The 16,943-nt window shown below is 34.5% G+C and overlaps 1 protein-coding gene across 1 annotated transcript; it reads right to left on the bottom strand.

The window, feature by feature from the left end:
• Positions 1 to 12: 12 nt before the first annotated feature.
• On the bottom strand, positions 13 to 3,894 carry LOC111402955 (potassium transporter 26-like). The gene is made up of 5 exons (XM_023031286.1): positions 3,822 to 3,894; positions 1,745 to 2,005; positions 1,495 to 1,547; positions 1,051 to 1,420; positions 13 to 944 (listed from the first exon to the last, which is right to left on the bottom strand). The coding sequence occupies exons 2-5, from the start codon at positions 1,908 to 1,910 to the stop codon at positions 124 to 126; spliced, it is 1,410 nt and encodes a 469-aa protein (XP_022887054.1). The 5' UTR covers positions 1,911 to 2,005; positions 3,822 to 3,894; the 3' UTR covers positions 13 to 123.
• Between the last annotated feature and the right edge of the window lie 13,049 nt (positions 3,895 to 16,943).

The raw sequence follows: 16,943 nt of genomic DNA, 5'->3' as shown, positions 1-16,943 counted from the left end.
AGGACGCCACAGTTAAAAGTGATTATACAGGAGCAAGGAGAAGGTTACATAAACATTACACTGCACTTATGCAAAAATGGAAAAATGAAAAACCTCCTGGCAGTAATATAATGCAGTCCAGTTTTAGATTTCGTAGAGCATCCCAATCTGCATTGTTCTTTCTGGTGGGATTTCAAGTGTTGAAACTGCTGCCCTGCTATTCTTCTGAAGAAATCTGTATAAATAATCGATTGTGAAGCGTGCGAGCATTCCATTACCCTGGTTTGCTTTTAGGATTGTCCGGCCTGTGACAAAAATAATCCCTTTTTGTGCAGCTAATTGAATTCTTCGTTCTTCATTCATATTATCAACATGCTCTTGTAGTTTTGCCACCATTGAATTAATATAGGCATCTCCTTTCATGTCCTGAGAATCCTTGTACCCAAACTGAACCAAACACCTATAAACCCCTTCAAGTCCTAATTTCCCGACATTAAACCTTTCCTCCGGTAGAACAGTTTTGATTGGTAGAGTTCTAACAGTGATAATCACCATAATTTCTTGAACAGAGTTTGTATTCTGAACGTAATGCCGGATAATGGGTGGAATTCCGTTGACCAGGTCGGTAAAGAAAAAACAAATTCCCGGTGTCCGATAGATATTGCTGCTTGATAGCATTTCATCCAGTTCCCTTGTGCTCATTTTTCTTTCTGCTTCATATGCACTTTTTTTACTCCTCCCGTATGTCCACGATAGCATTATGATCAAGAAGATAGCCGATATAGCAAAAGGTACCCATCCTCCTTGTGGGATTTTGTTTAACAATGATGTCATGAATATGCCCTCAATTAACATGTAGGGCAAGAAAAAACCTAGGATGAGTAGAATATTTGTCTTCCATATGACCAACTTTACTAATGTTGTCAAAAAAGTGGTTATGATCATGACCCAAATGACCACCACACCTGTAGTTATGATCCATGCTGAATAATTATTAGAAATTCAACAAATATTGCGTTATATTAGACATTGTATAATAGTTTCTCGAATTTTAATTAGATTTAGCCTTACCGTATGCATTTGCTAGTTCAACACCGCCTTTGAATCCTAGGACCAGACCAACAGTGAGAATCATTAGAATGTAGTTGATTTCTGGGGAATAGACTTGCCCTTCATGCTTGGAAGAGGTGTGAATTATGTTAACTTGAGGAAAACAACCAAAAGCGAGTGACTGTTTTACTATCGAAAAGCTTGCAGAAATCATAGATTGGCTTGCAACAACTGCAGCCAGGGTAGAAATAACAAACATTGGCCAGTACACAGGATCTGGTAGGGAACTGTAATAGGCATCGCTGATTTTCTCTGGATGCTTAACTAAATAAGCTGTTTCACCCGCGTAACTGATGATTAATGAAGGATAAACCACGAAAGAGAAACCTAACTGCAGGAACCATAGTTGTTTTACTTAAATAGCCCTTAAATAATTACAAAAAATCTTGGGTTGCTGTTTCTTACCTGAATTGCTCTCTTGTTGAAGTGACCTAAATCAGCAAACATTGCCTCAGCTCCTGTCATAGTGCATATAAGTTGTAAGTTATACTTTAAAAAATTTGGGGAAGTCCTAGAGAATGCTAGTTACCCGTGCCTAAACCTAGTTGGACTTGTGTGTTACACTAATATTGATGAGCTCAGATTATTCACTCTGGGTGATGTTAGATACTTAGAAATGCCCCATACAGCATGCTTCATGGACTTGAGATTACACCTGTTATGCTCAAGAATACCGCTCCAAGAAGATCCCACGCCGTCTTGGTGTTTCTCAAGAAGAATTTGACAATGTAGTGAGGAGATACAGCCTTGATAATGGATGGATGGTACTTGATAATGTTGTAGGTGCCAATTGAAACATTGGTAACAAACCACAGCAACATTATAGGAGAGAAGGAGAAGCCAACTTTGCTGGTTCCACAACGTTGGAATGCAAAAAGTGCTATTAGAAGTACAACAGATATCCAAACAACGTGATCTGCGGCAATGAAATATAGGAAATTTGCTTAGAAAACATTGAGTGATATTTTTAGCGTCTGTTTGTCCTCTTTTAACAAATTAAATTGTTTGCTACAGTTACATTCTCCATCATACATTTATACAATAAAATATTCTACACACAAACCAATAAAATTTCTTTAAATTTTAACCACACATTCTCCTAAAAATACTATTTAGAACTCTATAATTTCTCCCTTAATGGGAGACAAACAGGCTTTTCGTAGGCTGGACCAGAGAAAAATGAACATGAGAAGGAGTTCGATGTGCCAAACATGTTCATATAAGCTTTGATTTTCGGCACTTTTTGCACTAAGAAATCTTTCTTTGCCAACAACATACCTTGCGTGATTTTGGAGGAGCGAGACTGAATTCCTTGAAGGGCTGAAAGAACTGAAGAAAACAAAATGAGCTGACAGGGAGTTCAATGAATATATTATTATGAAGTATATATATACAAAAAACTTGCTTTTTTTAAGAGAAAAATTCCACATCGATTATATTAACAAAAATAAAGGTTTGAGTTACTCTTAATAAACTTGATCTTTTGACATGGGATCTCAAGTTTTTATAGTTTCTAGGGCTAATAATGGTTTAGCCCTATTGGTTTCAACTTTCTATCGATCGGGTCGCATTTAGATACGCTTAACTGAAAAGGACATGACTAGATAAGGTTAAGGTGATACAAATTATCAGTTATCATGTCCAATACAACGTGTTAGATTTTGAGTTGGCAATTCTGTGAACAAATGGTAAAATTATAATTGTTCAGAAGTTTGGGGTCAATTTTTACATGTGTAAAAAGATGGGGGACTAAGTTACAATTTTGTCAAAGTATGTTAGGGTTCGAGTTGTGAAGTAGGGCAAGATGTGCCTTTGAAGTTTCGTTAGCTACTCGTCAAGTGGTTGCTCGAGCATCGAAAACAGAAAGCCTTTCGCTCGCTTATTGCCCCTACTTCGCTCGAGCGAAACAACGTCGCTCGAGTGACAGTGTTACCTGAAAAACCCTATTTTCCTTTTTTTCGAAATTTTGACCCAACCTATATGACCCAAAACATCTCATATAAATTGAATTGCACCATTTTTCAGAGTTTTCCTTAAGGATTGAATTTGAAGAAAATCCTCTACATCTTGAATCTTTCTTTCAATCCCACTTATGATCAGTGCAATTACTTAAAAACATCAAAACTACCTTCATCAAACATTGTAACACAACATTCCAGAGCATTTGTTGATTCTTGAAGATCAAAGAAGGAGATCGGGGTTCTGATCATTAGAGAACGAGGAGTTCTCTGAAATTCAAAGGAGATAGACAAAATCAAGAGCCTGATATTGCTGTTGCATGCAATCCAGGAGGGCTAGGAGCCAGGAGTTAGTGCAGGACCACTCATTCTAGGAGGGCGTTGAGAAAAATACAATCAGGAGATCAGAAAAACTATTGTAGATTGAATCTGACGGATCGTAAGTAATATTTTCGTTTATAGTGGATTCCTACTGGTTTGGGTCTAGAGTTTTACCAACATTGGCGTTTCTCCGTCATCAAATAATTGTGTTCTTTATAATTTGAGCACTTTATTTGTTTTTGGTATTTCAACATAGGCTAGTAAAACACGTGAATTGATCTGGACAAATTAGTATTTGTGACTTGTTGCATTTGTTAATAAATTGGTTAAAAATTCCGCATAAACACCTATTCACCCCTCCCCCCACCCTCTAGGTGTTGATTGGATCGAACAACATTATTTCACAATGAGCCGAAGACAAGTTTCTAAATTACTAATAGAAGCAGAAATTACCGCAAGTTGCTGGGTAAGTGCTCCATCCCCAATAACCATGCAAGTTCCAAGCAACACAAGAATAGTAAGAAAGTTTTGAGCAGTATGATTTGTCTCAAGAAATTTTCTCGTCCTCATACGCAGAGGACTTCCTCGACTGCAGTAAGTCATATCTTTATCCGACTCCAATCTTGTATTCCTAATGCTGAATTTGCTCCGAATATTTATATGTCGACAGATATAAGAATATAGAGCGAAAGTACCACCTTCTCCAAGATCATTTGCATCGAGAACAATAAACACGTATTTAATTAACACGAGACCAGTTAATGTCCAGATAATTAGGCTTAGCGTTCCTAATAGATTTTCTTCTGTGAGGTTTGTTAAACGAGTTGAAGAGAATACATTGACAGGGGAAGTTCCAAGGTCTCCATAAACAACTCCAAGGGACTGGTAGGCTAACACCAACGTCTGCATGACTGGATACTCCTGAGACCATAAAAATTCATCAACTTCAGATGTTATTACAGTAATCTACTTTGAACAACCTTGTAAGTGTTGATGAATTTATCAAGAAGACCATTCATGTAACGAATTTATCAACAAGAACATAATAAATCATAAGATTATGTGTTCAAATCCTAAGGATGTGACAGAAAATTGTAAGGTGTAAGATAAGCTAAGCTCTCCTATATTGGATAGTACGTAATTTAACAATTTGAGTATAGATTTCGGATCGTTATAAAAAAAAAATCCTCACGAATTTCTATTGTGTCCTCAGAATTCGAATTCATGACATTTTCCTGTAGAAATACTTAAGGCCTTGTTTGACAGTATCAAGTTTTCCATGGAAAATGGAAAATCTATTCCATTTTCCATCTTTTAGGGTGTTTGATAGGCTTTTTTTCAAGGAATTTGCTTTCTTATTTTTCTCGGGAACTAGCAATTTTCCATGTTTTCTTAGAATTCGAGTTCTCACCACATTGGTGAGAATTCGAATTCCAGCCACTGTAGTTATATTTTTTTCGATTTTTTTTGTTTGGGAAATGGAAACAAATTTTAAGAATTATTGTAAAAAAATATTTCCCTTTAATTGACAATTTTCATGTAAAACAAAGTCAAACGAATACCAAAATATAGATGATTTTCTTGAATTTCTTGAATTTTTTTTATTTTTTTATTTTTTTGGCAATGAAAACAAATTTCATTCCTAATACCAGTAAAATTTATCTCTTTAATTGACAATTTTTATACAAAACAAAGCTAAACAAACCCTAATAGACACTTTTATTTCAACATTTTTCACGTGAAAAATTATACCAATCGAACACTATTAATTTACAATTTCCAGAAAAATAATTTCTAGACAATTCAATTCCCTGGAATTTATTTTCAATTCAATTAAATTCCGTCTTTGCAATCAAACGGACCCTAAATTAAATTCTAATTCCAATTGGGTTGTTAGTTACACTTCACGTGCATGTTGAAATTGGCATTAACAATTTTTATATGATTACGAGACTTGAACTAAGAACATTTAACTATTCTGATATTAAGTTGAACCATTTCATCTAAAAAGGGTTTAAGTTGTTAAGAGAGGGGGCACAAATTAATTCAATAATCTTGTCATTAACATGGCACATAGGTAGGTCAATTCATTTTTTATATTGTTAGTCTGATACGTGTACAATTTTTTATAAATGAGTGATGACAAAACCTATATTCACTATTCAGAATCGTTGTAATTTACCTTTGCTTTGCTTTGAGGAGATTGTTGATATGTCCGAGTAAAACTCTTGATTCTGTCAACGACAGCCACCACCCTTTCTTCAACCCGTTCATCACACAAGGTAGAACCACCATTTTCGACATCGTCCCTGGCTATATCATCTTCCATTCTTCTTAACAATTTCTAGTGTAGCATTTTTGCTTACTTTCCTAGTTATATAGTTGAAGACATGTCTTGTGTACTAAATTTTCAACCACAAAATTAAATAATTGTAAAGCAGGTAACAGATGACAGCTGTACGTGCAATAAACTTTTAAGAGAAAAAATTACAGGGCAACTCCGGCAAAAAATATACTATAATAATTAATATAGATTACAATATTCAAATTTATACCCCAAAACTTGAATTCTCCACAAATTAGAATACCACAATAATTAATCTCTAAGACAATAAATAATCTCCCCACAAATCAACAAATTCGATCAACTTTGTGAGAATCCACTTTGAATACTACACCTATGAAGTACCCAAAATACTACTTAGAGAAAATCCCAATTTATATTATGTAGAGAAGAAAAATAACCTGTGTGAATCCACACCCAAATTGAAAAAATAAATAATCTCCTCACAAGTCAACAAATTCGATCAACTTTATGATAATCCACTTTGAATACTATACCTATGAAGTACCCAAAATACAACTTAAAAAAAATCTTAATTTATATTATGTAGAGAAAAAAATAACATGTGTGAATCCACACGCAAATTGAAAAATAAATAAATCCTTGTCCTTCTTTTAATGCTTCTCCAACAGCTAGAGTTTATTTCTTCAATTGGAGCTGTCGTTTATGACTTTTTTAATGGCAATAATGGCAGCTACCTTTTTGTGTTTTCTCTGACAACTTGGAAGCCACAAAATTTTGTCTCTCACTCACACGTCTCATCATTCAACCAAAAGAGAGATGTAGGGGCCGTTTGAGCTCCGTTATTTGTAAATTATAATGAGATGAATAATATTTTTTTGAAAAAAGAGTGGTTAAAAAGTTTTTGATTTATATGTAATATTATTTTATTGAAAATTGTGTGACCAAAAATAGGAGAGAGAGAAATTTAATTTAATGTAATGAAAAATAATGGGGCTCAAACGGGGCTATATATATAGCCACTGTTTTTTACTTCAACAACAATTCCTCTCAACCACGTATTTAACCTTATTAAAGATAATCTAGTAGATTGGGCTTCAGTGGGTTTTAATGGGCTGTAGTGGGCTGGACCCACTCAACATAATCTAAATAACTTACGAATTTTTATCTCTCTTGCATGAAATTTTTTTATTAATTTAAAACAGTTATTTAAACCTAATGCAATTGACTGACATTATCGCTTGATTATTATTTTCTCCGACGAGTAAAGCACTTAAAGCAGCCAAGGCTACTGGGTATAATTTATTATATGTCGGACTGTTAATAAAAAAAAGTATTCATTTCAACCTGCACATAAAGGAACGATATATATTTAAGAGAAAATATTATTAATATTTAATACTATTTGAAATGAAGCAACTGCAAGCACGCGATGCTAAGATCAACAAGTTGGAGAAAATAGGACCTTTCTTTGGTCTTAATAAGTGGATTGCTCAACCAGGCGCGGAGCCAACACCCGGCGAGGAGGCGCGGCCGCGCGTGCTGGCTCCGTCGGAGTCTTCAATCAGTTCAGTGGCCGCCGGGTTGGCAATTGTAGATGGAGCCAGTTAGCCAGGAGGAGGAGGAAGAACTCAGTTTCAATCGGAGAAGACGACCACTTTATTAATTTTTTCTTTGGGCTAATCTAACTGAAATCGGGCCTATTAAAAAAAAAAAAATTGGCCCAAATATGGAAATTGAATCCATTAAAATGGATAGTCCACGGATCTTTGGATATATTGGTTTTAATTGACATTTCTCCCAACTCCTAAACCTGAAATTAGTCCCAAAATCGCAAACCCTTGGTCGGTTGGTCCCTTCCATTTCCATAGTTCCTTTATATAGAAACCGGTTACCCACTACCCAGTTACCCTTCAATTTTCATTTCTCTCTCAGGATACAATGGAGGCGTTTGATTAAAATTGTGTATCCCTTGGAAGTGACTGTTAAAAATGAACAGATGCACCTATTCAAAAACTTTTGAAAATAAAATTCTCTTTGCGCAGCAGCAAATACTAATCCGGGCGGCAAATCATTTACAAAATAAAAAAAATTAAATACATGCAAAATGATGAAAAATATCTAACAGTTGAGCACTTGGAATCTTGGATGACTTGAGTTGAGTGACTCTGTTGGAGATTTGGAGACTCGAAGTGCTGACTGGCTTGAGTGTTGTACATGTTATTAGTAATTAGTGAGAGTGAATCAATGTTTAATTCATATAGTCGTAGCAAAGGAAATTAGGATTTATGAATTATTACTAAGAATTGTGATTTTTTAATCAAATTTTAATATGATGTTGATTATCGACGGTCAACGATTAATAGTCAAAGTCAAAGTCAACCGCCCTAACTGAACGTGGAACCTAGATCCGCCCCTGGTTGAGACTTGAGATGACTCAACTCGTTTAAGAATCGGATTGAAACCAAACCCAACTTAGTCTAGGCTCATTCATAGGGTTGTCTAGTCAAACGTTTTGCAATTGTTTGATTCATATTTGATAAGATGGCATCAAAATTATATAAGTAAAGTTGACTGGTAACTTATATAAAGGTTCCTTTTTTATTTCAAAAGTCTCGAATGAAAGGATGCAATTTACATGAAGAGTTATTGAAATCTATAAATGGCTTTCATGATTTCCATTGTATACACAATTTATTGTTCTTTGTCCCCTAATTTTTGTGCATAATGAACTTTTTCATTTGTATATTTTCTATCTCTGTTAAATTCTATTTAGATCTTTTCATTTTTGAAAGATAAAGTATATGTCTCGGGTGTCAACATCTATAAATCTTTGATGTTCGGATTATCTTCTTGAATGTGTAAGTATTATGCCCTAGGTCCAATCAATTTTGGACATAAATACTTTTGATATATATAATTAATACAATTTAATGGCAGATATATTATTTAATTAATAGACAATTAAATAAATAATAGAGTCCGTAGATTCAAATTTTCGTAATTTGTTAATCACAAGGAGTTGTGATTGTGAGATACAAATTACATCTGATTGAATCTTAAATCATCCGTGGTCGTAAGTAATAACGAGATACGGATATCGTTATTACGGACCATCACGTGTGGCATTTCTTACATGTGAAGTAAGTAGTTGATCTCACAAGCTAAAGTGTGGTAACACTTAAATGAACGCGTGAATGTTTTGTTATAGTACAAAACATTGGAGACTCGTCGAGAGATTCCACATGGATAACTATCTGAGTGTCAGTGGTTAATCTCTAACGTTCGGTAGTGGAATTGGTCCTTTGACTTGAGGTCGTCATGGTACCTTATATGAGGACAGTCATACTTTAGCGGTGTTGGATGTTGCTCTGCAAAGGGCCGCTAATACGACATCGTTCAGGTATGTCAAGAATCGTGTGAAGGTTTTGATTGATCAATAAAGAATTCGTCACTCTTAGATAGTAGGAGATTATGATCTGCGTTTCATTCAATTAAGTCGATGATGAAATCCTTAGCCAAGGTGTACTCATAAGTCGAAAAGGAGTTTTCGACTTGTATTGACTTAATAGTAGAGTGAAAGATATGATCGAAATTCAGGATTGACACAATTCCATATCTTGTAATTGATCGGATCATATTGGCGAAGGGATTATAGTTTCACGGTAAACGAACGAATTTGGTTTTGTCATACCACGTGACATTTCCCGTCACATGTATTGCCCTGACACATTGCTAGATGTCAATCAGGGACGGCGAGTGTAAATTGACGATAAATTAAAAGGGTGTTTTAATTTATCAATTTTGATTAGATCAAAATAATATTTCACGTCGTTAGATATCGTGGTCGGGAACCTAATGGGTCGCACACAAAAGAGAATTGGAAGATTGCAAATTGTCAATTGGTTAATTTAACAATCATTGGATAAATGAATTAATTGAATTTGTTATTTATATTCTCGAATTAATTAATTTGATTAATTAATTCACGGATCGGGTTTAATTAATTGGATTAATTAAATGTTAGACCGGATCAGGCCGAACCCGTTTGGGTTTATATAAATACATGGCTAGGGTTTGAGATCCATAAGGTTTTCATTATTCTTGCTGGCACAAGAGAGAAAACTCTGGTAGCTGCAATCTTGTTCTCTGTGTGGATTACCATTGGAGGTTGGACAATTGGACAGTTGTGGATGTCGAATCAATATTGCTGGAATGAAAAGAATAGCAAAGAAGTTTGCAGATCTGAAAAGGTATAATCTTATCACAATTTATATCTAAACACAAAGGCGATTCTTGGTGGGAATCAAAAATCATTTTAAATTTCGCTGTGCATATATAAGTAGATTCCCAATAGAATGCACAATGACATTAAAAAAAATAATAATAAACTATAAATCTCACTGCTACCAATTATCAAAATACCAAAGAATATTAATGTCAAAATGCACTTAAGACTTTAATACATTAATTAAATTGTTACATTGAAATTTCAAATGTGAGATATCATGTCCTACATATCATCATTCGTGATCCGGACGTAGAAGAAATTGTTAGTTTGGATACATAATTTGCTCCACTCGGCGCTACTATTTATTTCATCCCGTTGAAGACCTAGTGAGATCATAAATCCTTGGATTGTTTTTTGCTATTGTATTTCAAGTATAGTAAGCTCTGTCTTTAAATTATTCACCTTTTTGTAACTCATAAAGTTAGCATCTAGATAAAGTCTGCGCGCCCAAGAACATTATAAACATGTAAACACAACCCTTAGATGGGACATTAACAATATTGATGCATGATCAAACTCAAACTGATAGTCCTTGACTCTATCATATTTGGACTCAAATCATGTAAAAAAAGAAAAAGAAAAGAACGGTAAACTAATTCTTATCGAACTCACTAAATAAAAATTATAGAGTATATAACCTGTCATGTATTTATATAAACTCTTTGGAATGTTTTAAAAATAAAATTTTCAAGTCCATGATTTATTCTGTGGACATTCTCATTACGACAAAAATGACATTTTGCAACACATAAATTGCAACATTTGTTATTTGAATGTTGCTAAAAGCATCTATCATAACAAAAATGTAAATGAACGTTGCCATTGGTAAACATAATTGAAATTTGGCAACATTTATTAAAAGAATGTTGTTAATGTCGCATTTTTGCAACGTTTATTGAGTGTTGCAAAAAGTTTTATTTTTTTCAACGTTTATTAGCCGTTGTTAAAAGTTCATTTCATAACGACGTTCAGTGACTGTTGTGGATACTTAGTTATATAATTTTTAGCAATATTTAATGTTGTATCCTTCCACTCTACCGCAACATCGAGATTTGCAATATACGTCTAAATGTTGGAAAAGACAATTTTTGCTGTATTGTCTATCACCTTTGCTAATGAATAATCCATTGTTGATTACAAATGGGTTCCGTTGGTAAACATCAATTGGTGCAAAAGCGATTTTTGGTAGTGAAAATAAAATAAGTGTACAATTAAAAGAGACATTCTAATAATTTGACCTAGTTATATTATGCAGCTAGTATTACTAGCAAATATAAATACCGGAGGGCATTGCTGGATTCATCCTACAAGCTGAACTACTACTTTGATGTTACTCCGCGACAGCTAGCGGCTAGGTATGTTCCGGCCCTGGAATATTCCTATGTTGAAGGTCAATCCAGAAGCTTTTGCAGTATAATGTGACAAAGGTTATATATTCGTTATTTGCTAAGTGTGCCTTTATTTTTCAGTCCATTTGAAACTTGGGAAAAGTCATAGAAGAAATTTTGGGCTGTTCTGTTCTTTTATTTAAAGCCAAAGGGCTTCTATATCATTTTCAAAATTCTTCTTTCTATTTTTTATTAGTGGAAATTATACCCCACCCTGCTTTTGAAGATCTCAATTCTTAAATCAGGTGAGGTGTTTCATCTTTCAAAAATTAGAAATATTTCCTCTCTCTTCAGTCTTATTCTCTCTCCAATCTAATTCTCTATCCTTCTACACGTTTTCTCTCTCTCCCACACAAATTTATTCTCTTTCCAATCTCCTTCTCTTTTCATTATTTCTCCTGCCATTTTCTCTCTCCCTCTTCTTCTTCTCTCAGATCGCCTCCGATCTACTTCTCTCTCCATTATTTCTCCTGCTATTTTCTCTCTCCCTCTTCGTCTTCTCTTAGATCACCCTCCCCAGCCGTCCCAATTGATAATGAACTAATCACCTAGAAATCTAAGATCAGAAATCAAATATGGCACCGAACTAACCATTCACGGTGTCGATCTGTGGCGATCGTGGATCTGTGACGGAGTTCGTTGCAGTGTCTCTGACCGATTTGTGGTGTTGGTGTGCAGCAGCGATTGTGGTGTTGGTGTGCGGTGGCGACTGTGGTGGCGTTGACTTGGCATCTATCGTCCATTATCTGTTTATAAATGATTCCAAATGATTTTCCCCCTGATATGTAGCTTAGAAGGTCCAAGTGGAATGGAAATGTGGGGAGCACCGGGGTAGCTCTCGTCGCCGACTGATCTACAAATCTGTGGAGGTGTGTGGTTTTGGCCAGAGTTTTATTGGTTGCGACATGGGGAAAGTTTGGTCACGATCTGGTCGCTATCCAGTGGTGGATGTGGTGTTTGCAATGCTCTGAGGTTCTGGTGGATTGGCGGTGGTCATGGCTGTTTAGTTGGTGGCAGTTTAGACTGTTTAGTTGATTTTGTGACAAATAATTTGACCCGTGACCTGAAAATTGGGATTCACAGTTGGTGGTTATGGTGGTCAAGGCGATGGTCATGGCGGTTTGGTTGATTTGTGACTAATAATTGGATATGTGACCTGAAAATTATGACCGTGACTCCCAATTGTGACTCACAATTGATGAAGTTGAAGTTGAAATTGAAATTGAATCATTAATCGTGTCCAACTAATCAAATAATTTGCAATGAGTAAATAAGTTGTGACCAATAAAAATTTTGAATATGTGATCGATGAATAATCTGTGGCCTATAAAATTTTGAATTCGTGACAAAAAATATTCTGTGATCTATAAAATTTTCGATTTGTGACCAAGAAATAAGTTGCGACCAATAATTTGATAATTTGTGACTAAAAACTAATTTGTGGCTAATTAAATAGCTAATTGTGACCAAAAAAATTGTGACCTTGAAAATGGTGATGATTTTACATATGAAATTCTATATATGAAAGAGTCCAGTCACATAAGGAAACTGAAGCTTGATTTCAGAGAATGATTGTAACGGTTTCTCTCTCTCCAGTCTCCCCCTCTCTCCTTCTATATATATATATATATATGTAGGTTAGATTCTCTGAGATTTGAAAGATCAAACTATATTTCTTAAACTTAAATTGTATATTTCTTACCATCTGGGATATTAAATTTTCCCTTTCTATTATTGCACATTTGCACAGGGGGTTATTCGTGCAAGCAGCTCATCAGTTCACCATCAATTTATGAGCTAGCTTGCAAGTTATGAGTGAAAATAAATTTTTTATTGAAAAATATAAAACTAGCGAGCCAGTGCACATGGTGGACGAGCTAAGCGACTTGACTCAGTTTGACCCATCTAACTCCCCTATTTCGTACTTGTCTTAATTCTTTTTTATAGTACAAGTACACAATCTCCATGTACTCCAATGTAGTTCAGATTTATTATGTGAAATAAAACTTCCAAGTAAGAAAACAAATGGCATATGGTAAACTATTCTTTAATCTTCTTTCACTATAAACCTATTGATTCATTTGTATGAAGATCGAACGTGGTGATTCTCGTAGAAAAATAGTTAAAAGAATTGCAATCAAATGTATAAGCAGTATTAGTGAGATGAAGTTAGTAGTATCTATTCGATGGTCAAAGAGTCACTGACAGTGGCACCTCTAGAACAAAAAATAAAATCTGATGAGTAATTAATTATATTAAGATAATGACTGTCTTAAACTCTCCTAATGCATGTGATTTAGATATCCATGTATTTTACTATAGTCCTTGTGGACCATTTCCAGTTGTTAGCTCGATATTTGCTGATTTACACATTGTTGAAATTTGAATTTTATTTTAAAATATTATTAGATTACATGAAAAATGATTTAATCTCCTTATAAATTGAAGATAATCTCAATGTCTAGACGATGTGAAATTTTTGCTCACGTGTCATCAGCAGTCTCTCTCGCAGAAAATACCACGTCATTGGGAGTTGTCTCATTAAATGACTCTTCCGACTATTTTCTTTCAATCAGTAAAGTTCTCGCACCCCATCGATATGTATATCCTCTTTGTCACATTGGGCTCATGTTACTGCATAGATCCTATCATCCTGGAATCCCTTGCAATTACAACTAATTGAATTCACATCCCTATTCAGATCTTTTGCATGCATCTGGAGATTCATATTGCATCCACACAGTTAAGTTTCTAATGACTTTAATGCTACTTGTTGGACCAGGATTAAATCCCCGAATTTCAATCTATTTCTATTAGAGTGCGTTTAGTTGTCAAAAATTTCATTTCTCACCCAAATTTTCTACTTTTGTGCTGTTTGATTGATATTTTTTCCTTGAAAAAATATTTTCCTACTTTTGGTCACGTAATTATGTTTTCTTTCTTCCCCCATCCCCATACAACACCCTTCCCTTGTCCTAAAATCGCTATCATCGCCACCCAGGCAACCGATCGGTAACCACCATCGCCATCAAAACCCAGGTCGACTACCACCACTGTCTCTAATTCACCTAATTTAAACAAAGGAATGAGAAGAAAATAATTCAAGATTTACCCAACTTCTTCCTCTTTTTCTACCTCCTAATTCACTACTTTTAAACAATTTAAACCAAGGAATGAGATGGCAAATCAAAGATTCAATTGCACAATTAACATCGGAAGAAGACAACAAAGAATTTGGTTGTTCCCTTCACCAAAACCTGGCCGAACCTCTCACCAACTCCTTCAAATCAAGCACCCTAGATTGTGATCAGGGAGCTTTATTTTCAATTTCTTTAAATAATTTGCTATGCAATTTTTAGTTTCAAGTTGTCATGTATGTGTTTTAGATCTAAAAATCGACATTGATTTTGAAATTAGATGTGTTTTTTAAGTGTTGTCATTTTCATGGTATAAGTGGTAGTGCTAGTGAATGAAGGTGGTGATGGTGAGAAAAGGCGATGATGAAGGTGGCAGTTAAATGGTGGCGGTGGCAATGGCGTGACGATTTGATTGGGATGATAATTAGCCTTCAAGTTGAAGACAGAGTACTCAAAGGCGAGCACTATTGTCGGTTCCTCTCCATTGTTTTTTGACGTTTTACCATTTTTTTCTTTTCAAATGCTTGAGAGAGCTGCTGGTTTTGAGTCGGCGTTGGGATAGAGGTTGAGGCGACGGGCGATAGCTGGGTGAGGATGGTTTTTGTTTTTGAGTGGGGGGTTGGGGGAAGAAGGAGATGAGGATGGGAGTTTTTTTGTTTTTTAATTTTAATTTTAATTATTATAATTATGTTTATATGTTTTTTGTGAAAAATGTAAATTTACAATGTTACCCCCTTTAAAAAAAATGGTCAAAATAAGTTAAATTTTACTATTCTGGTCAACTAAGGGTTAGACTAATGGAAACCTTCCATTTGGACTCCAGCTAAGAATTTCAGAAAGGTTTGGCATCGTGGATGGCACAAACGAAAAGTTTGAGTCAAATCTGCTATTAAATGAAAGGTTTGGTGTGGTGACTGCAATTTTCCCTAAAATTTATACAGCAATGAATCTTCACTAGAACGGTAAGTGTCTATGATCCGTTTCTGCAATTGTTCAAACTGTTGACTTGTTACCAGTTATCCCTTTTCTTGTTATTTTTTTTTAAATATATAAGCGAATTTAAGTTCTAACTTCTCTAAGGCTATGCCACTCTATTCGTTAATCACGCTTGCAAGCATGTTTGGTCATTCTTAAAATTAAATTAAACTTACTTTCCCATAAAACAGGTTTTAATTTACTTTACCAAAAAGTATGTCTTAAGTACAACTAAACATCCTTGTCAATGAGGCTCCATACCTCAATTTTTTTCTACCACTTTATCGTGTTTAACTAACTTATGAATGCATATATGATTATATAGTGTTAGAAAAATTTCAAATTTTATGTGATCACAGCTTGTTAATACGAGCCTCTGAATGATAGCTCGTGAAACTTAATTCTCGACCATACCTAACGTTTAAATAATTTCACTAACTTATACATATATTTCACTATTTCGAGCATCATTAAAAAAATAATATATATATATATAAAAGTTAATCCATTTTTTAATTATAATTGTAGATGTTGACCCATGTCGCGTATGTGAAATATATTTCATAAATATGAATTACACGAGTCAACTTATGTCTAAAGAAGAATCTGAAACATGATTAATTAAATTATAATCCAGCAAAAGGGTCTGGGGGTGGCATGGACCCTGAAAATCAGGTTCATTAATTTTAAATCTAACCCAAAATATTTTTTAATTATTTTCTGTACTCTGAGGGTTTGTCTTAAGTGAGACAGGGTGGAGAATGACAAGCTGACTCCCACTTTCAGTCGAGTAAGTGGAGGATTGCATGGTGGCTTAGGTGGCGCCGCCGCCGGATGAAAGCCGGGATGAGGTGGATCTGTTCCCTCAATAATTATTTTCAGAAATTATTTGGTTTATCAAACCTTTTAATGTTGGGAAACACTTTAAATGGTCTGTGTACTTTTCGTATCATGGGCATTCCGACTGTTTAAATGAACATATTATGATGGACATGATTGGCACTGATTAATATGATTAGTTGTTAGCTACCTTTTTAAGCTTAATACCACTTGAAAATGTTTCACTTTCGATTGAAATTATCGTTATTTTGAATTAGAGTATTATTAATTTGATATGCAGTTGGGCTTTGATGTATGTGTTTTTACTAGTCTGAATATTTCGATTAGATTCAACTAATTCAATTAGAGAAGAAAAATCTTTATACTAAAATGAATATAAATTTTTAATTAAATTAATTAATCTTTTTATTGATCGACTCCAAGTGTCTAAATGATAAATGAAATGAAAACATTTAGATCAAGGGGAAAAATCTAAATACAAAAGACACCCCAAATATCCTAATTTCATTCCTTTGTATCAAATCCTCAAATTCCCCTATAACGTTTGACTAAAAAGGTACCAAACCCAATTCAATTATTTTACGAACTTTACAAATCAAAAATTCAGTTGGCAGACCAACAAAAGCATTAATATATATA

The sequence above is a fragment of the Olea europaea genome, chromosome 11 (assembly GCF_002742605.1).
Source record: "Olea europaea var. sylvestris chromosome 11, O_europaea_v1, whole genome shotgun sequence".
Taxonomy (NCBI): Eukaryota; Viridiplantae; Streptophyta; class Magnoliopsida; order Lamiales; family Oleaceae; genus Olea; species Olea europaea.
The sequence above is the reverse complement of the archived record's forward strand: the minus strand, read 5'-3'. Positions and strand labels throughout refer to the sequence as shown.